Raw genomic sequence first — 21,893 nt, forward strand, 5'->3', positions numbered from 1 at the left:
CGAGTTTTAAATATACTTGGTGTCATAGAGTAATTCGTAATGTTCCCATGCAATCAATTGATGGACATACAGGGTGAGTCAATAGAAACGCCGAGAATAAGAGGAGCTTGGTTGATGAATTAGGACGTATCCCTCAGACAATATGGAGTGAGTGAATTGAAACTCTGCAAATGGGAGGAGCTTAGTTGTGTTGATCAAAGTAAGGTTCGAACTCTACATGTACTAGGTAACCACTGTGAATGAGAAACAATAATGAAGATATGACAACAAAGGGAAGATGACAGCACGAAATGTCAACAATTAGGTTCATCTTGTCTTGTTTTCATCTTCCACTTGTTATATCATGACTTTATTTCTCATTATCACTGAATACCTGTATGTAGACTGCGAACCTTACTTTGATATCAACACAAGTGATACGGTCTAATTCTTCAACTACGCTCCTTCCATTCTTGGCGTTTCAATTGACTCACCCCATATATGAATATATATATATATATATATATACACCTCATTTGCGAATCAACAACTTTAAAATCGCTTCTATTATCCTAAATAGATACCACATTCAACATAATTAAGAGTGATTCTTAAATTTCGAGATTTTGTGTGGAATAAGAAGTGCTCTTCCAGTTCTCTGGAACATGCTTGAAATTTTCCAGCGCAAAAAAACAAAATGCAACAAAGGTTGCTAGTATTTTATGTGGAAAGGTTAAAATGGAAAATAAAAGAATTCTAATTATAACTAAATATTTATATTCAACGTAAAACTAAAAAACAACACACATCGATTTTTTCATCTACAAATTATACATTTTTGACCTATACTAAAGCAGTCTATAAGCCCTTGTCATGTTCACGGCATTATTTATTTATTTATAACAAAATCATATTAACCGATTTATATATAATATATATAATATACGGGGCAAACCAGATGTGATTAAACAAGGTTTAGCCCAAACCGCTACCGAATCGGTTGCCAATTTTTTCCCACAATTCGGTTACTCAAAAAACATATATATACATATATATATGTTTGTGTGTGTGTATGTATAATATACAAATACATACAGGTATTCAATCTACACGACGTATATCTACACCCGTTCCGATGAGCATTACGGATTATTATAATATAGATTTTTATCTTTACTGTCAATAAATGTTTGAATCTGAGCACTATATCATACATGTATCATGTATACATGTAAACGTTAATTGCAATAGATTGCGTATCATTTTGCGATTATTCTAGGACAATAACCAGAGCTATCCTACCTAGTGTATATGTACCTATTTTTTCATTTTTAAGTTAATATTATTCCGTTATATGCAACAGATTAATAGATCAGTGTAGATACATATTCATATTCATTAAGATAACAGAATTGTAATTACAGACTTCTTAAATTATGCTATTATTGAAGAGAATCATTCGGAAGGCTATTTTACATTTCACTAAATAACAGTTTTTGAACTATACTTCGCAACTTATGGAACCAATTGTGTTTTCTTTTTACACATACATATTCACGTTATGCTAATCAATGACAACTTATATATAAGCAATAATTATAAGTAAATCTTTTGGATTTACTGTATTCTTAGTCGCTATTAGTACACTGAGATCAGTACCTAAAATATAATTGTTTCAAATATGAGTAATTTGTACAAACTACCTACTAATTTCAAAAATACTTTTAGCTAAAATCTGTTTCCATCCAAAAACATCCGTTTAACTTTGGAATGTTAACTTCCGATGCAAACTCTGCAAATATTGCCTGACAATACCATAATTACGTGAAACAATATGAAGTTTGCCTTCATTTCTCACAATGTCCAAAGCAGCACGTTTTGATATATTCCGAAGTTGAATATTAATTAAGGCGTAATGATTCAGCCGCTGCACTAATATTGCAAAATCAGAATAAACTCTTACAGAAGCTTAAGTATACTGTCAATGACAGTATAATCAAGTCGAAGAGTAGTTGCAGTTCTTCTAGTTACACAACTTCATAAATAATTACGGGTAGTGATGGAAATAGTTGAACTTAGATTTTTGCCAATTTTTTTCCAGAAAATTACCAAAGAAATTTTACTATTCGGTTGACCTTAAACGAATACTTATGTTAAGTTGGACTTTGTGTTTTTTCCTCGTCAACCTCCTTGTGCTATAAATACGCAGTATGTTTACTACTGTGCTCAAGCGCTGCGAGTACGTCTTGTTTTTGTCTGACGTACAATCGCCCTTTCTTCCAAGGATTTTGTAGTTGCAACGGCTTGAAGTCATCCCGCAAGCAACGTTCTCTTGCACCAATTACAGCGACTAAACAAAAATTTGGTAATTCATCTGCAGTGTAAATCGGACCAGCTTGATCCTTCAGGACTACAGCAACATTCAATTGGGTCACAACCAAATCGACGACCTCTCGAGCTGTCGTTCGGGGTGTTACATGAAGTTTTAAACTCGTTCCTGAAGCTAAGCCTGTTTCGTACGCTGCATATACCTATAAAAGTACATAAGAATAGAATCAAAATTCATCTGTGACAATAATATAATGATTATTTAATGGCGACAAAGCCCACTGCACATTTCATAGCTGGTTGTATATATTATAATTTAAAAACGTAAAAATGAAAAAAAAATCCAGTAAATCTGTGCAAAGAATGCTGCTAGTCCAGAAGTTGATAATTTTCATCGATTCAACAGACCTCATTTGCCGTTGTGTTTCTTTTTCTCATTTTCAGTAAAATTCCAAATTTCGGCTTATTTAACTCATGGAAACTCAATATTTCAAAAATATGGGCTACCAAAAAACATTAATTCTGCACTTGAGAGTTATCAAATTTTTGAAGATTTTCCTGACATATTTGATGACATTTTTTTCATATGATTTTTTAAAGGATCCTAAATTTCAGGTGAAAATGCATCTAATTTTGGAGTTGGGTTGAAAAGAAATAAATGAGATCAAAAGTGAACTGAATTAATTCAATGACATTTCTTTTTATGCCCTTCAGTGATTATTGTTAGCGTTGATAAATTATGCAAAGTGCTCTTTGAGTACTTGAATCATAATGTGATTTGTTTTTTCGATCATTTTGAGTTGATTTGAACGGTCTTTGCAGAATATTTCAACTAGTTACACACAGCTAGTTATAATTCATCTTCATTATATTATGTATATGTAAAATGGAACACTTTGGGAGAACGTTAAATGAAAAAGTGTTGTGCTGAAAGATGCAGTGAGACTGATATTGTAGTTGTAGGCTGTTCATGCTGTACAATTTGTGACTTTTAATTCGTGTGTAGCTGCTTTTTTTTTTCAAACAAAGCGAAATTTGAATGCAAGGCTTACTTATACCGAGGTTACGTTAGGAGACCGAGTGTGGAGCTGGTTATATTTTCAGTACATACGTCAAACTCGAGTCTCCTACAAGAAAAATATTAGTAGGTACAATTTCATCTCTAATATACATGTATATATATAAATAAACAATGCAGGCATCCGGTCTCTAACAAAAAATAAAAATAAAACCTTTTTGAAGTCTATGAGCGATATTTTACAACAGCATTTTTCACAGTGTGTCTCACTCGTGTGAAAACTGCTCCTTGCATTATTGTCCAGTTATGCCATAATAGTGAATAAAGCAATAATTTGCAGCTAAATAGCACCCATTTTGACATCATTTAAGATATCGTACCTGTAAAATTCCAGGAAGAGGTGCTGGCATCATTATGGCTTCATCTTTTTCTTCATTCAGCTGACTTTCCATCACAGAACTAGCAATTGCAGCAACACTCGCCGTTGGTTTTGATATTTTTGACTTCGCGTGACTTGGTTTAAGGCTAACACTTGAGATCGGAGTGGAAAACTCGTCACTGCTCAACGAGTGCAGACTATCTGAATTGGTATTGCTGACGCTTAACATGCTCGTCGTGTTGGTCATCGCTGTTGAGACACTAAGCAACGATCCTCCGTAAATAATTGGCTTTATACTCAACAGCGGACTCGTACTGGCAGATGCAGAAGTTACTGTAGCCGATCTGTTTCTCGGGCTGTGTTTGTAGTGGGTCAGAAGTAGCGTGTCTTCAGACTTTGAAGGAGGTAATCTTGAGTTCTGTACTGGGATCAAATTGTTCTTTGCTGAGTTGATTGCCGAGGTCTTTACCACCTCAGCACCGGCTGATATTGTCGAAGAGTTACTGCCCTTACGGATATATTGACCACTCGGCAGCTGCTGTTCACTTTTACTGAATTCTGTGGTCAGCAAATTCGACGTTGAGTTCGTTATATTCGGTCCTGGCCAGCTCCCACGGCCGGGACTGGATTTCACTAGCTTAGGATCGCGTGGAGGAAGCTGCAGAAGACTTCGCTTTAAGCTGTTACTATTTTTATTGCGATCTAGGTTTAGCAGATGTCTCATGGAGATCCCAGAAATTTGACTGGCAATCTGAAATTATGGAAATGAATCTGTTGTGCGTTTCCGAATGAATTCAATAAAGACACTGATAGATCGGTGATTACAATTGTGATGTTGCGAAATATGGGGCATTCCATGTGTAATCAACCTGACCAAAACTGGGTGGTGTAAGTTTCAGGTAAATTTTTAATGTGTCATATTCCATAGATTATGCAAGCCTTCGAAGTTGACAAAAAACTTAAATTTTTTTTATGATTTCGCGAAAACCATACTTTTTTTGGCGCAAAATTTCAGAGAGTACTCATGTTTTGATCTAGAAAACACGTGTGGTAATTTCATCATAGAGCCAGAATTTTGAAAATTATACCATAGAAAGTTTAGTTACGGCTGAAAATTTTTCAGCATCAACTTTTTCTTTCTATGATTTATCATTTTCAAGTTATACTTGATTGAGTTTTGGACATTGTTTTTCCACACATATTTTATCAGCCGCCTGCATATAAATCTCTAATAATAATGATCTACAAAAAATTATACATACTCTTGTCAACTAGAGAAAGCATTTCACAAAGTTTGATCTGGTTCTGAGAGCGTGTTAGGATTTCAGTGAGTTCGATTATACGTGGAATGCTCCACATACTGAGAAATAGCTTTGGGGATAAATAAGTGATTAAAGGACGGAACAAAATGAAGTAAAACTTACGTTTTGTTGTGACGAACCTCTGTCTCTGGCAAACGAAATAACGTCAATGAGCCATCTGGCTCCCTTCCATACAATATTAACTTGCGATTGTAGATCCTGTAATTTGACTAATTTGTCCTTAGCCACACTCAGCTCGGAGGAGCTGAAAGCTTCCCTGTGATTATGCTGCGCCAAAGCAGTGTCCAATTCTAGGATGCAGCTCAGTCTCGAGTATCTGTTTATCACATCTTTCTGATAGGTAATTAGGTGCACCATTTCAAATACTTGGATAGGTAAAGATAGTAGATCTCCTCTCTTCAAAAGAATTTCTCTCGTCCCGGGTACAGAGCATGCAGTTTCCGCCGGCGGAACTGTTATCAGGAACGAAACGTCAGGTGTCAGGTCTATCACCTCGGCATCGTACAATCGATGGTTCAGAGAATCTTCGACATTTATTTCCATGTATCCAAACAGTCGTCTTGCTGTCGCGGAAACCAAATCCACGAATAGCTTTTGCTGTTCAGTCCCTTGTGTTTCGTTTGCTGCGTTCTCCTTTTCTTCGGTATCTTCAATGGCGGATTGTTCACCGGGCTGAATTCTGGTCATCCGTTTCAGGTAGTCCCATTCTTCCCTGTGGATAACATTTTTTGTTGCTATGGCGGAACTTTTTTTTATTATCTGGGCCATTATCTTTACGATAACTTTAATGTACGCATGGATCTTGGGTGTTCAGTGTGAGTGAAAAACTCGTCTGTAGATAGGTAATATGAAGTTTCGCTTGTTCAAGTTCTTAGCAATGTTGTTCATAGTATTATTCTAAGTTAAAATCATTATAAAAATTTTACTGTACGTACAGAATTTGATCAAAAGTGATTGATCGTGATTAATTATTACTATACTTACGCAGAGACGTGAGGGTTGTCACGTATCTTGCAGTGAGGCAATACATTTGGAGTCTTGGATGGTACAACGACCTGAATCAAATCAACGCTGCTCTGCATTTTTAGATATCCTAGGTACAAGCCCTTGGATAACTTAATGCTGCTGACCTGATGATAGGTCATCTGATCCTGGATGCTGGCCATAAGGATATCAGCGACGCTACTATCTTCGTGGGTGATCAGTTTTTTGGTAACTTTGCTAAGCGGCAGCCAGCGGCTATTCAAAACAGACACCAGCTTTGGCGATTTGACATAATTTATAGCGGACAGAACCATGGTTCCTTGCACATCTCTTATCGGTTTATAGTACAACTGACCCAAATCTTGTATACAAAGAGCTGCCTGAAATAAATCCGTAGTTAGATAGGAATCATTTTCGTTCTGATTCCATACCCACGTACATAAGAGTACACATATCATTGCTAATGAGTTAAAATTATGAACGATGATATGCATTTGGATCTCACGGTTAAAGATTGATCTATCGCTTCATGAATTCAAAGTACCTTTGAAGAGTATACTCTCTTTTTTTCCACTTCCTTCAATTCACTTCTTTTCCTGTACCAAAGACGTCGTATTTTCAAATTGTTTTGAAAATCGTATTTTCATCAAGTTTTATAGATATTACTGAGGATTGTGTCTACATATGTGTTTCAAATTTATTTTTACGGTTTTTACACCTCGAACTTTCAGGGAAAAATTGTCATACGGTAAAAAATCATTCAAGTTCCGCATGAAATTTAACAATTTTGTAATAAATTACACGTATGTGACCTATCCCACGGAGTCTTAAAAATATCTGTTAAAAAATGTACATGCTGTAAAAATTCGTTTAGTAATTTTCAAAAAATCTGCTCCTTTACGACAATATGGTGACTATTTAGACCCGCCAAAACGGTATGGCGCGGCGGTTTTCGTGAATGATTACTTCAAAATAATTAGTTGAAACAAAAATGAGCCTATAAAAAATAGTTTAGAAGTGACCATCATTTTTGTTTCAATAATTATGTAATTCAACCCCTGAAGGGGTGCAGTACTTCAATACTTGTAAAAAATTATTCAGGACTTTTTGTCACTATCTCTCGGTCTATTACTGCATGGATCTGTATACAGGCTGGCTTTCAGCAGAGAGAGATAGTTCGGAGATGAAGAGCTGCTTCTGTCGCACCGGTACAGTCTTTCAAAAAGTTTATACAACCCTTCGCACGCGTTTTCCTTTGTAAATCAGTGACACTAAATTTTTGCTTGGACTGTCCCACGCATGCGCAGCAGGTACTAGTAAGAGACAGTACTTCACCTCCAAGCTATATCTCTCGGCTGAAAACCCACCACGGCAGTGATACTTACCTAATACTTGCTCTTCTAGGGTTGTACTTGATATTGATATTCATATTCAAATTACAAATACAATGGTGCTTAGGTATAACACTAAAGGTACAATTGAACTTAGGTACAATACCAAAAGTACAATTGTACTCGATAGGTAGAATACTAAATGTACATTAGTACTGGGGCAGAATATCAAAGCAGCAAATACCATCAGCTGTACGCGATGACGATGTAATTTGGAAAAACCGTTGATGGTACAGGAAAACGGGTGAGTTTAAAAATCCATGAGAATATCACAGTGTACTGTCATAAGGTACTACGTATTCCTGACGTTATAGATCAATCAGTGACCATAAGATCCAAACGCGTGTCATTATTCAGAATTTTTACTCGATATCAAAGTTAGTATGGTGACCAACGACTTACTTGCATTTGAGCAGCAGCCTGGAGTAATTTGATCCTAAAATGAATGGTTGAGCTGCTATGACTTTTTTCCATGTCTTGTCTAAGAGACTTGACGTCGTCCCAGGTACAGGCAACTTTCATGAGCCAGTGAAAATCGTTGTAAATACAGCTGGGATAGGTTTCGTCGATTTCGATAACCGGCAAGAAGTCCTCATTCGTGACCAGCACCTTATCTTCATGATACAACAAACACGCCAAATACACGCCCCTTCTCAGATTTTTCTGAAACTTGCTCGTAGCTGTGAACAGCTGTTTGATAGTTGTCTTTTTCCTGTGATTTCTTCGTTGTACGGCCGGTGTTTCCTGCGTGTATTCTGGCCGCCTGATGTCCGTGAATAACGTATCCAATTGCTGAAGGCGACCAGCGAAACGCGGCAAGCGACCATCGATGTCTCTCCAACCTGAAATAAATTAAGTTTTTCAAAAATCCAGTTGTCCGTTCACAGGATAAAAAGTTTTAGTGTTTAGCAAGCGATCGTTGCAATCGGTACTCACTGCTTGGGGTAACGTGGGCAGGGGTGGACGGCCTGAACCTGCTGTAACCCTTCAAATTACCCGCGGCAGCTCTGAAGTAGTATCTTTGCCCCTGCGCGAGATTTTCGACTCTGCACTCCCGCTGCTTCATGTCCAAAACTTCCCTGTCCCCACATATGGTGGAAAAATCTTCCCTGACGCTCCACTGTACCTTGAATTTAGTACAGATCGAAGAATCGTGAGAATCCGGTTCCTGAAATCTCACCGTTACGGAAGTTGTCCCGGTGACATCAACTGCAACCAGAAACGGCATATCTGGCGGACCTGGAATGCAAAATCGATCACTGAGATTGAAATCGCGTTCTTTCCTGATGACAGTAAATCCAGCGGTGGTCATCTTACGGGCTTGATCAAATCCTAGCAACATTTTTCTCAATGCTCTGGCTCTCCTCTCCCACAGTGCGAGTTGCTTGTCTTCGGCGTTACCTCCGCATCCTGTCAGATTATTGTGCGGTGTCGAAAAACTTGCTCTGTGAGTTGGTGGCTCCAGAAGTGTGGTTCCTGTACTAGTCGAACTCCCACCAAGCTCTTGGACTCTGTGCTCAGCCTCGGAGAGTAAAGATGCCAAATGACTGCCAAGCGACTCCGGCGATTTGACTAAAAATACAAAAAATGTTCACAGTCTTAGATAAATGGATGATCGATCGTTGTAAGGAAAGTTCCTACAGAAAGGAATTCCTTTCTCTATCTTTCCATCAAAAATAGTTGCTTCATTTCGGTTGTGTACCAATCTTGCTATTATATTCTTTGGTATTAGACAGCATGAACGCTGGAAATGATTACTCATCAGCCGAAATGTTAATTTTTTGCCAGTGTTTGATTCATCTGTAAAATATTTTGTGAATACTTTTTTTCCATAACGTAGGCCGTGTGTACAGCTGACTGACGTTATGCTACATTACAAAGCTATAGATGTGAGGCAGGTTTTTCTTTTAAAGAAAGCTCGCTTTTTTGAAATGGTATACATTTTGAGTAATCCACTCATACTTTCAGACGAATGCCTTTTGCTTCCGGTATTAAGTAAAAAACTATAATGTGTGATGATGCATAAGATGTAAGTTCTTTAGGCTGATGTAACCATGGATTTTTAGGGAAAATCGTTATTTCGCAACGTTGGAATTATCTGAACTTCATTAAACCGCATAATAAAGTAAAACATGCGCTTATATCGTGCAAAGTTGACTTCTTCATAAAGTAGTCTAAAGTTGTAAAATAGTGAATCTCTTCAACTTCAATGTCATTTTAACGCTCGAAACCGGTGGTTTATTTTCTATTTTGAACCAACATCATGCAACAATCTAAGAAAGATGACTTCTTCCCTTACGGAAAAAACCCTCTGCTTGGGTGTAAATTTCCTTGAGGGTAGGAACTCTGAAACCTGACAGATTTTCATCAAATTATGCAGTTACCATTAATTTTTCATTAGAAGAATTCGTTTTTGCAAACAGAACAATCACTTCAGTGGACAATTTAGTATAAGGCTGAGTGAAGTTTCTTTTACTCCGACGAATAACAGAGCAACTAACAATGTTATGTTTATTATTGTGCGTATATAATGGAGTAAGGTCGTAAGGCCCTTTATATGACGTCGTAAAAAATTTTTGTCCTTGTATTCGCGCGAGAAACATAAAAATCCGTTCAAAAACATTGAAATTGAATATCCGATAAGTTAAAAGCAAAAGGTCATATGTGGATGTACAAGACTTTTGGTATTCAAAGAATGACCTAAAAAAATATTAACGTAAAGGTAAAAGATCGTATCTGTCCATACTGTATACCAGTTTTGACCTTTAACTTTTCAACTTGCAAATTTCAAGCAATATTTCGCATTCTGACTATTTTTCAAGCGGAAAATGGTGAAAACAAAAGTCATTACGTGTCTCATGTTTCGGTGAAAACGCTTTTTGAGGATTTCCAATTTTATTTCACTTAACCCACGGATGTGTTGTGGGTTTGGTTCTTAAATACCAGTCTGTCCGATTGTCGGTAAAGTGTATGAATAGTTTCAAAGGATTGAACTATGTTCATAATACAATTTTATATTAAATAACGAAGAAAGAGGAAATACAAACTTTGGCATAAGGTATCTCATTTATTGTTAAATAGAAACGAGTTGGCGAGCTGGGTACTAATTGTACGAGTGTGTATACCGACGTGAAACGTGAGGTATATAAACAATTTATATTCACACCACGCGGAAGGCAACTAGCAAAACATTTTAACGACTGAGGCATGCAGCGAGTTATTATTTTCGTTCATTGTTAATTAAGATGTTGATGACACTGGAGATAAAATTGTCTGGTTAGAGGGAAAAGAGGATTACTGTGAAGAGTTACCCTTGACATTTAATTCATGGAAATTTATCTCGCTGGTGGTGATAAACGTTGTGTTGATGTAAAGTTTTGCCAAGCAACTTGCCAGCATCATCTTGGAGACTGCGTTCGCTTGGGGTCAAAACTGCTTAACTACTACATTCTTGCGCGATGTCATCCGGTCAGCTCACACTCAAAGTCATTGACCACTCAGAATCATTTTGGTATTATGGTTATCGATTTTCTCGACGACACTAAAAAGTTATTGCACACACTGACAATTAGTTCTCGTGAAAGTCGAGATGATGTATTTCCAATTGAAACACAATTGATATGGTTTTATCCACAACACAAAAATCGCGTTTAATCAATAAGATAATTTTGATGCTTTATAATCGGCCATAAAACCATCGCGTGTAATGAAAGATCGTTGAACTCGTTTGGCAATGAAAACCGCAAGGATAAGTATTCCTTTTTTTGTTCATCCTCGTAGCGTGGTTTGATCGAAAGTTTTTTTTTTTTCAGTTCCTTCGAGCTCGACTTCGCATTCCCGTTTCATTTCCAACTCTTCTTTTCAGATGTCATAAAATTCAATACTTCGCTTAACTTTCCTCTCGTTCGTAGAATGTGCATAATCTATAACCGCACAACGCATTACGCGGCTAAACTTTTCACTTCCGATCATCGAACACAATGACGCAGGAAAAAAACTCTCCACCGGTTATCACGCTTTGAAAGAACTTGAGAAAATATCGGAGAAGCAAAAGAGCGTTGACATTCCCGCGAGTGGAGTAGCAAGTTGCCGCTGGCAACTGGTCTGAACAGGCCGAGAGCTAAGCAAAGCCAGCGACTGTCAGACGGACGGGCGACTGACTGAGAAAGGAACAGAAAGGAACAAATCATCAAGTACCTAGTGGTTACCGTCTTCACACGTATTTACCTCCATATACCTACGCTTTCGCAGGTGAGGGTATAAGACCGTGTAGAAGTATAACATATTTGCAGGCGTGTAAGTCGGCACCAATAAGCCGAGTTGCGACTATACTCAGTCAGCGTGATGTGGTTGCGCGGGTTTCTGGTCACATGGTGCATGTAAGTGCTTCTCGAAAGTATGTGTATACCAATGACGTATAGGTATATGTATGAGCTGGTACAATCCGTTCAACGTTGCGGAACATGCACTGCGTTGAATTTCAGCACATCCTTGTCGGCAATGAAAACGCAATACTAAAAGAAATCGGTTCATTTTTTTGCCACCATCCTTTTCAATGTTTAGTTAGAGCCTAGTATAACGGGGCTTGTCGAAATGTCCTCGGACTCTGTCGGCAAGGCGATTGATGCAGGTAATATAGTATATTTATCCTGAGATACAAGGTATCCCATAATTCGTGGATAGTAAGTCTGTTTAGCGGTGTTGTACACGAGAAATTATAGTGATCAAGTAAAAGTGAGATTTGTTGAAGCGACAAAGCTGACTATGAACTATCCGCTCTTGATGTGTTGAAAACAATGTGCAATGCCATATTATCGTGACCTGTTTTACCGACCAGCATGGGAGACACTTTATAAAAATATCTAATCTAGGTTCTCTGTATTCCTTATTAAACTTTCAGCTTTCTTCTAAGCGCTGATGTTGTAACAAGCTCATGTCTTTATCTTCTCTGGTTTACTACTTCATAAACCATCTTTTTATTTCTAGACCCCCACCAGTTTTGAACGAATATTTGGTACCCGCGGGGATTTCAAGAATGCCAATTACGTTTCTGAACACGAAATTCAAAACTTCATCATAGTGGATCCAAACAGTTAACAGTGCTGAATTCTGGACCAAGTTCTAGCCAAACCGAACAGTTTTTTTTTTTTTTTTGTATTCTTTTCATCTTGTCGGCCATTTTGAATTCCCAAATATAAAGTTTAGATTTTCGATTGGTAACTTGGATAAAAAAAAAAAAAAAAAAAAAAAAAAAACTGGATCTTCATGAAAAGTGCAAGAAATCTTTTCAAATTAAATATGGTCAAGTTAGAGTGATGAATTTTTTTGCCACCAGATGTCGCAACGCCGTATTTTCATTCCTAATCGCTTCGTCAAAATGCAAAATTACAGAAAATTTTTATCTAAGCACTACCGTCAACACTGCACAACACGTTCGACCACAATTTCAAACACTACACTTCAACGCCAGATTCTGAAGCAGATTATAATTTTCACAAAGTTTCTCCATCTGCAGATATTACGCCCCTGGGACCTTCCTCTTAAGTGCGAAAACTATACACTAGAGTTTCTTAGGGTAAAAATACTCTACCAATCCAAATGGTCACCTGCAAATTGATTAGCCCTAACCTCGCTTATGCAGATACTATTTGTATTCTCGGGTTAGTTTGCAGGCGACCTTTGTCGTATCTATTAGTATTCTCTTATTATTGTTCGCTATTCAAAACGACTTCTACTCGCACATCCTTGACCCTCTTATTCTGCCAAAGGATAAACTAGCTTTTAACGAAAACACCTGATGACTGCCAAGTGCCAATAAATTTTATGCATGCTGAAATTAGCCTCATTATATGCATATTGAGTACTAAACGCAAACATAAATTCAGTCGGAAAATTGAAATAAAAATCAAATGCCTAGTCGAGAATTTGCAATTAATGAACCAAACGGCAACGTTGACATAATATGATGTTGAAGTTAGTAACGGTATTGTAACGATTCATGCTGAAATTCAGCAAACCGTAATAAAACAAAATATAATCATATTTTTCAATATTGGTTTCTCCAAAATCATTGTAAAACCAAATAAATAGTGATTTTGTCCCAACGTTTCGTTACAATAACGTTACTAACTTCAACTTCATAAAAAAATGCGGGTTTCGCATCAGATTGTATAGAATTAAACGCGAAATTATACAAAATGCTTAACAAGATATATTCAATTTTTCCTTAAAAATACCTGCAGATGCAATGAACTTCTTTAACGAATGCTTCGTCAATTTCATCTTGATTCACCAACTTTATATTTTTACTGTTCATTCAGTGCACAAATCTTCAAAACAGGTTTGAATAACAAAAAAAAAAAAAGAAAAACCCAAAAAGTAAAAAAAAAAAAAAAACAGAAACTGTATCGTCTGTCCTCGAGCGAAGCTAAAAACGCTTTGGAGCTTTAAATAGTAAGATGCATGACTATATCTGCCAGTGCGGATTATTCGTGGTGGGAGAACTCATCATCGAAAACCACTGATATTATTATTTTGATAAAATGCTTGCCTTTCTTTCATAAGGAAAAAAACTAAGATGGCGTCGACATCCGACCACACTTACGTGCACGCGTCTTTAGTACTTTTTATTCTCTTTCTTTGTGACTAATTCAACTCTTGCGGTCGAATTATTATTGTGAATATTGCCTCACTTTCGATTTCATTGTTTATTTTTCCGGCATGAATTCAAAGTAAACAAGCCGATTAAAAGCGGGAAATCTACAAGTGCGTCGAGATTTCAATTACCTATTTAGTTTTGATTCGAACAAGACTTCTTAAGACTTCGCTGCCTTCGAATTAATCCTATCATCCTAAGCAACATTTTTCTGCCGAGATTACTTAATCTTAGCCGTTATAATAATAAAGTCGAATTTTTGCCGTTTTAATCCAATTTCACCAAAGTCCTTGTAAGTATATCTAATTACACCGCATTCAATCCTTCAAATGACGTAAAGTAAATGATTTGCATGTAGAATGTAGAATAAAAAAAACTCACGTCATCTACATATTTCACTGATGAGTCATTAAGAAACGTTCGGCACGCTATTGTTATTCAGCTGAACCCCATACTTTTTTTCATCTACAATCGTTTTCCCGAACTTTCTTAGTGACCACATAGTGCGATCATAAACAATTATATCATTTCCCAAAGAGTACATAAGTCACCGCTCGCACGAGAGTAAAAACTGTATGGAAAACGATTGGCTGAATTTGGGGGTAAAAAACGAAGACATGTTATCTCCTTAAGGATGTCGATTCAGAAAATAATGTCAATTACTTTATTTTCGTTGAAATTCGAAGTTCAAATTTGTGTCATGTTTTCCTCCCAATTTCATCGTCTCAATGTCAAAATCACGTAAGATTATTTGTTTTTCCAACTAATCGATTGCAAAAAAAGAAATTAAATAAGCAGATTAATCGATCAATTAGAAATCAATTATTTCGGAAAAGCATTGATTGTTAAGAGTAGGCGAATTAAAACTCCCAATTTATCGAAAAAAGGTTCAAAGAAAAAGCGATTCATCAAAGTTCTCGATTAATCGTGAGAAACAGCTAATAAAAAATACTGATCAATCGATTAATCAAAAAACCGATTACACGTTCAATTAAGAAAATAATTAATTGAAGTCTGTACGAATAATTGATTGATTGCAGAGCACTAAGCTATAGTAACTGTCAAACTAAATAGTAAAACTATTATAGACGGTTTTGCGGACCTCTGACGTGGTTCGCTGCGAGATTAACCCCTTGGGTACGGATTTATTTGAGAAAATATTTGCATGTGGAACGGTTAATTTTTGGTTTGACGTCTTAAACACGTCATCCGCTCCTAGGGGAAAATAGTGAATGACGTGTCTCAGATGTCAAATGTACCCAAAGGGTTAAGAAAAATGTGGTTCCGCTTTCCTCCTTCCACGCAACACCCTATCCTTGATGACTTGTTATCACAGAATTGCAAGAAGGAAATGCACATCAGATTAAGTTTCTCAGAAATTATCTTTAAGTGATAAGAATAAAGATTAACATTCAATCAAATTATATATTTTTTCTTGTAAGTCAATTTATTCTACTGTTACGTCTGCATCAACTGTCTGACCACCTAAGGTAAGTGGACTAGAATTTTTTTTGGTTCTACCTGTTTGATCCGTGCTTCTGAAACTACCAAAAAATAAATTTCGAGTGTTTCACCTTCTAGCAATTGGTTTTAGTTATATCGAGAAATTCACAATTTGTGCAGTCAATTTGTGATTTTGGAAAATGAAAGGGTCAATAATTAGGTCCAAACGTCTCAATAACTCGTACACTTATCTCATTAATTTTCGTAACCTTTAAGTCTCCTGCTTGTCTTCTGACTTCAATTCTATTCTTCCACAAGTAAACTTCTAATTTATTAGTATTTATAATAATTAACTGGGATTCACTTCGTACGAGCAAACACCTTCATACTCAATATTGTTTATTGTTATGCAATAAAATATTTATTATATATTTAAACCGTACATTTTCGTCAAAATCAATTATTCACCCTTTTTTTCCTCGCGCAGAGAAGTAGTAACATCTAATCACGCGCAAAGACAAGCTCGAACGTGAAAGTGTGTATCCAAATTGACACCAGGGTGCATACTGCTGGAATACTACTTCTGATAGCCACTCGTCAGCACTAGACATCCGATAAAAATTGGAGTCTGATGGTAGTCACGTGTTTGCAAAACCCCAACGAGAAATTGCAAAGAAATGGTTAAATAAAAAAAAAAAAAATGATAATAACCGAATTCATGCATCGTCAAAGATCGCAGAATTAGTATTGATCAACAGGTGTTTCACCAAAGCGATTGAACTGTCAATATCACTCGAAATCATTTTTTAATCTCCGAAATCACGCTGATATTGAGCAATACGAGGATAAATAATCAAGGTAACCATTGGTAGTCATGAGAAATCATTTAGGATTACAAGAATCTCTTGGTAATTATACGATAGCAATCACAAAATTCGCAATGATATTAGTCCTGAGATTGTACTTGTAGTACATATTATATACACAAGTCTCACAATCAGATATAGTATTAGCGTGCTTTAATAGTGCTTAACTACAACGTATAACGTAAAGAAATCAAACGCATGAAATTTCCTGACATTATCAATCCAAGAGTGCTTCATATGTTTGGCAAAATCTTTTCTTCAAACAAGTAGAATGATGAAAATTTGTATTGTGTACAACATATTCGTTGAATTTTGCAACAAAAATTTATAAACAGTCCCATTATATACACGATTCTGAACAAAAACACTCTAATGCATTTCAAGTTGACGCAGAATCAAAGAAATGACACGGATTCTACAAAACCACAATAGTAGTAAATCCATAGCAAGCTTACCATTTCTTATTTTATGAGTCAAATGAAAATGTATTGGAGTAGTTTTGTACAGAATCGTTGTTCGAGATACGTGGTATAGATACGAGATATTAATCATAATTTTAACTTCACTGTCGTTGGTTTCCTCTGTTACGAAGGGGATTATAGAAAAAGGCTTTGTTTAGATATGTTTAAAATTGTTAGTCATAATAACACAGTTAGTCTTAGATCAGGCACATACAATCTAACGATAAGTGACTTGTTTCCAAACTCGGTTGGTTCAAAATGACTAATGTAAGGCGCATCTGCACTTCAAAAGCCTGACGCCGAGCAGAAAATGAGTAAACAATTGAATCCTGCGTGCCTATAAAACCATGGTTATCAACTGCGAATAATTCTTTGAAGAACAATTTCTGTTTCAAGCTGTTATAAAGTACCCTTAGAAATAAAACACACCACCCACAGGCTCTAATAGCGTAGTTTGCTATACCACGAGTTTTCCTATTTGCGGAACTATCCGTTCGCCTGATACACAAGCAATCGGAGTTACAGCTCATATTTAGGTTTTATGGCGTCTAGGAAAACTCACGGTATATTGCTAGCAATGCACATTGATCGACGTTCCATCCATATACTTTATAGTCGATCCTTCCACGCTTCACGAGACATTCATCTCAAGTGTTTTTTGAAATAATATATCGATCACAGTCTTATATATATAGGTTTGGAAACTTCAATTGAAGCGGTACGTCGTTTATTGAGGACACGTTGGTAGTTCACTATTTGCCACTAGCTTCCTTGCGATCATCATACTTTCGGACAGACAAGGCATGCTTATATCTCTCTGTCTTTGTCCCACCTTCATGTTTAAAACGACATGCAAATTCTTTCCTGTTACTAATCCGTGCGATTATTCGCTTAGCTGCATGAAGCTTCACCCATTCGCAAGAAATATTTTTTTCATAGACAAGTTTTTCACACATAACGTAGGTTTGGTTCAACTTGACAAGTCCCTGAGTAGCCTCGTTTAAAGCCCACTTTTTCAACATCACAGTGTCTTTCGGTACGAAACCGAAAAAAATTACGAGCCAATCGCGGTTTGAATCAGTATTGAGGTTTGTAAATCATAGTATTAGAACCGCAACGACAACTAGTGGCCCTGCTAAAACCAAAATTTGAACTTTCTAAACGACGCACATAATCGTGGTTCCCAGCGTTCCAGTTTCCGGAACTGTTAGTAAGACCGTAGTATCGATACTTGTGCGGACGATGATACTGTTCATGTTCCGAATCGATTTAATGTTACTGTATCAATCTGTAATAAACGTAACACGGCGTTTTAACACCAGATCGACAACCAAATAGAGGAAACGAGTTCGAACTCCTACCCAGAATCGTTAATTTATATAATTAATTACAATGTTCCAGTAATCTGGAAATTCTAATGTAATAAAAATTTTCAGCCTCCCTTTCTTATGTAGCCACGTAGCCGGTTGAAATTATTTTACAACAAGTTTTGACAGATATCGAAAAAAATAGTTACAATATTAATTAATTTTGCTAACTGTAGGTACGAGTGATTGAAGTAAATATCTCTATCGACCCCGTCTGGTTTCGCTTCATTCTATCAACACAGGAAATATTGCTACCGCGCAAAATAGTTAGATAATGAACTGGATTGAAAAGAGGAATCCGTGGGGATATTGGCTAAGGATAAGCCAGGTATTGCTTGGTATTAAACGAAAGCGATGGCCCATAACAGCTGGGCGTGAAAATGAGATAATACAATCAGTTCCTTTGCGCACTGTTCCATTATTCTGTGGGCAAGTCCATCTTGGATAAAGAAGAATTTTTCTTTTTTTTGACTCCAAGTCCGAAACTTTTGACACATATTTTTTTTAATATAATAGTAGGTCACTCAAGTTGCATCTCAATCTGAATATCAAATGTTATAGCTGTCCTAAATCTATCGGAGAACTTTCGCCAGAATTGTTCTCCTGATATAAATATTGGAAATATGCCGGAAAGTTAACAGAGTTCCAAGGGATTTCAGCGAATAACGAAAGATTAGAGACAAAAAACGAATATTAGATACTTTTAACATGAACGCAGAACTCGAAGTAATCTTTACTTAACTTTTTTATTCGCATAAATAACTTATAGAAATGATGGAGGTTTTTGAAATTTTCCAGTGTAAGTAAAATGAATTTTGTTTCTAAAACTCACATTGGTTTCCTTCTTGAGCACCAAATGCAACCAGCATTTTTGCCAGAGGTCTATTGTTGCTTAGCACAGCAACGTCCAACGGGGATAATCCGTCACTGTTGACGCTGAAACAGTTGCAAAAATAGTGCTTTAAATAATAATACTACAAAATCATTCATATCAGGTATACCTATATATCTAAAGCATTCTCTGTAAACTCAGCCACGTTCTTCCGTTGAGTCTGTGAAATTTAGCAAAATTCGACCAGTTTTCAGCAAAAGTTAAGAAGATTTTTTGTCGATTATGTCAGAACTTCAAATGGAACTGTTTTTTTATTTAAATTTATCACTCACGATATCAGTTTTATGAGATCAATACTATTCCAAAAAAACAAAAAAGTTCGTCACGAGTCAGAAATTTTTTATCCCGATACTTATTTTCTGCTCACTGTTATCATAAATGTCTCAAAGTAAGTTGACTCGAGATAACAAAGTATTTTTCCAAAGAGTTGAATTAAAAATTCAACATAACACAAACTCACAGAAAGTTTTCCTCAATTTGTAATATTCTAACAAAGTTTGACAAAAAAATATGGTTTAATCAAGGAAAAAAATGGCCGAAGAGAATGCAGCATATTATACTCATATATTACGAAGATATGAATTATAAATTCAATTTCGCGCATCGAGTCTCCGCTTGCTTGGAATAAATCCTTACTTGGCTGATAAGAATGTTTTAATAAAAAACAAAAGCAAAGGTTCTTTGCGCGGGTTATGCGTTTCGCAACCCCCCGCAATCATCTAGTCTCTAGTCTCAGAATGAGGTAGTATGAAAGGATATTGTCGGCACGGTAAATAACGTTGAAACTTTTCCGCAAGGTTGAAACATCGTCGCTACGAAGTTATGAGGTAAACAGAAAAGAAATCGTACCGTGCCATTTTCCTTGCAAGCATTCTACGCTTTTGCCAATCGATGCTTTGGCCAAATATGACGTCAAAGTCTGTCAAAGAATTGAATGATGAAACGAGTGTTAAATTATTACCAACAACTGGTGACAACTATTTATCTAGGTATGTTTAATGCTTGATAATTACCGATGTATGATAGTAATGAGTTATAAATTAATTCAGCTATATCGAAAATAATGGAACAATTTGTCTGAGGAACATTCAAAAACAGTTGAAACATTACTTAACGTTGGTACTTATGGAGCATTCCATGTCCAATTGACTTTCTGTTTAATACAACTGTCTCAAATAGACATTGCTTGAATTGTAGAATTGATTTGAATTAAAAATATGCATTGCATTGCATTCGAGAATAATCTGCAATAATCATCATCGTGGAATATGAAATCTATGGCCTAGCTAAATATAACGAAGACAGTCTAATGTAGCCATTTCCACCCGCCTTAATCGGTGATTGGATAAATAATCTCGCTGAAAGTGTACGCAATAATATCATCAATAAGTAAAATCAATCGATATAATCGAGCGATTAAATTTATCGCGGCAAAGTATCCTCGATTAGTGTAAATAATAAATGTTTACTCTTTCTCATGTATTTAGACAGGAGACTTTATTGAATCAGTATCTCCTGATTGTTTGTCTGTTACAACATAAAATCGATTGATTATTTTTTCCCTTCAGGTTCACATATGCGCAATTCTAGTCTACTCAATTATTCACGCAATATCAAAGGTCAGTTAAATGGAAAAAAAATACAGCTATCAATATCCGTCAACTACTTTTTGGAAGTATCGTTCACTTTTACATTTCAGAACGTAGTCCAAAGATCACGAGAAGGCCGGAGTTTTATTGCGGTGTAGACTTACTGTCGTCGTTTTGTGAAGGATTTTTCCGCCCTTGCGAAACCTCCATCATTGAATAGAGGATGAAATACCTTTCGATCGAAGCCCTGACCAAGAAGCCTTTTCATCACTGAAAATTCGTCTGAGGGTCTCGCCAATTCTCGCCGATTCGGTCGATGATTGATTGTGTATATAGTCGATAGTGATGCTAAGCTATTTGGCGTTGGAAGAGTGTTGTCGCAGAAATCTAAAGGTATTGGAAAAGTAGTTATCTACTACAACAGAGTTTACAGTAAACCAGAGAGAAACGATTCGGAAACTTCTAGCTATTGTTAAAACTGTGGAACATTTTCATAGTTTTTTACCATCGCCATCTTTATGGACACACTTTGTAATACGAACGGATCACGTTATTTACGAAGTGCTTCTCGACGTTCAAAGCTCCGGAAGGTCGAGTTGCTCAGTGGATTGAAATATTCGGACAATTCAACCTTGTAATAGAACATCGAGGTGGACTATATTGCGGAAATAATTTTATTACAGACAGTTTGAGTATATATAGTGGTAAAATTGAAAGAACTCTGCATGTGACAGATTGTAAAAGAATAAAAGTCTATACGTGCAAGAATCCAGTATTTCCACACCAAACTTCTCTCGACCCTTCCAAAACACAACCCTGTGAGTGAGAGAATCTCCAGATGGCAAATAAATCCATCGGCAACTTCTTGTTCCCATAAGTAAAGTCGTCGATGAAGTATTGACGGAACTCCAAGATTCGGCGCAAAAAGGTCATTTCACTTCAAACAAGACTCTTGCTCGAGTACGTGAAGATTTTATTGGACTTGATGTCGCACGGATGTTAAAGAATGATACAAAGCCGCGAAGAAAATGTCATTTTCTAATATTGTTATCAATATCCTTGATCCTCTCGACTGTCTTCGTTAGATATTAACGAAATCGTTTTGTTCTGGAATAATCGCAGATCATTTTATCAAGTGACCCAAATTTGTTACAATTCCGAATCAATATTTGTCATGATAGTATTTTCTAGACGTGAAGTGCTGCTATTATAGAAGTCG

The 21,893-nt window shown here is 36.4% G+C and overlaps 1 protein-coding gene across 7 annotated transcripts in view; it reads right to left on the reverse strand.

Moving 5' to 3' along the window:
• Positions 1-1,058: 1,058 nt before the first annotated feature.
• LOC124407632 (ankyrin repeat and fibronectin type-III domain-containing protein 1) overlaps positions 1,059-21,893 on the reverse strand; it is an 85,987-nt gene continuing 65,152 nt past the window's right edge. For 5 of the 7 annotated variants that reach the window (XM_046883940.1, XM_046883939.1, XM_046883941.1 and 2 more), the window contains 8 exons: positions 19,026-19,129; positions 8,719-8,973; positions 8,338-8,640; positions 7,804-8,243; positions 6,011-6,390; positions 5,129-5,738; positions 3,706-4,455; positions 1,059-2,510 (listed from right to left, as the gene is read on the reverse strand). In XM_046883940.1, the coding sequence (XP_046739896.1) occupies positions 2,175-2,510; positions 3,706-4,455; positions 5,129-5,738; positions 6,011-6,390; positions 7,804-8,243; positions 8,338-8,640; positions 8,719-8,973; positions 19,026-19,129 (3,178 nt within the window). In that variant the 3' untranslated portion in view covers positions 1,059-2,174. Of the gene's footprint in view, positions 2,511-3,359; positions 3,435-3,705; positions 4,456-5,128; positions 5,739-6,010; positions 6,391-7,803; positions 8,244-8,337; positions 8,641-8,718; positions 8,974-10,712; positions 10,947-19,025; positions 19,130-21,893 lie in introns of those variants that run through there. The other 2 variants (XR_006929328.1, XM_046883942.1) reach the window with 2 other exon arrangements.

This window comes from Diprion similis, chromosome 6 (genome assembly GCF_021155765.1).
Source record: "Diprion similis isolate iyDipSimi1 chromosome 6, iyDipSimi1.1, whole genome shotgun sequence".
In the NCBI taxonomy this organism is placed as follows: Eukaryota; Metazoa; Arthropoda; class Insecta; order Hymenoptera; family Diprionidae; genus Diprion; species Diprion similis.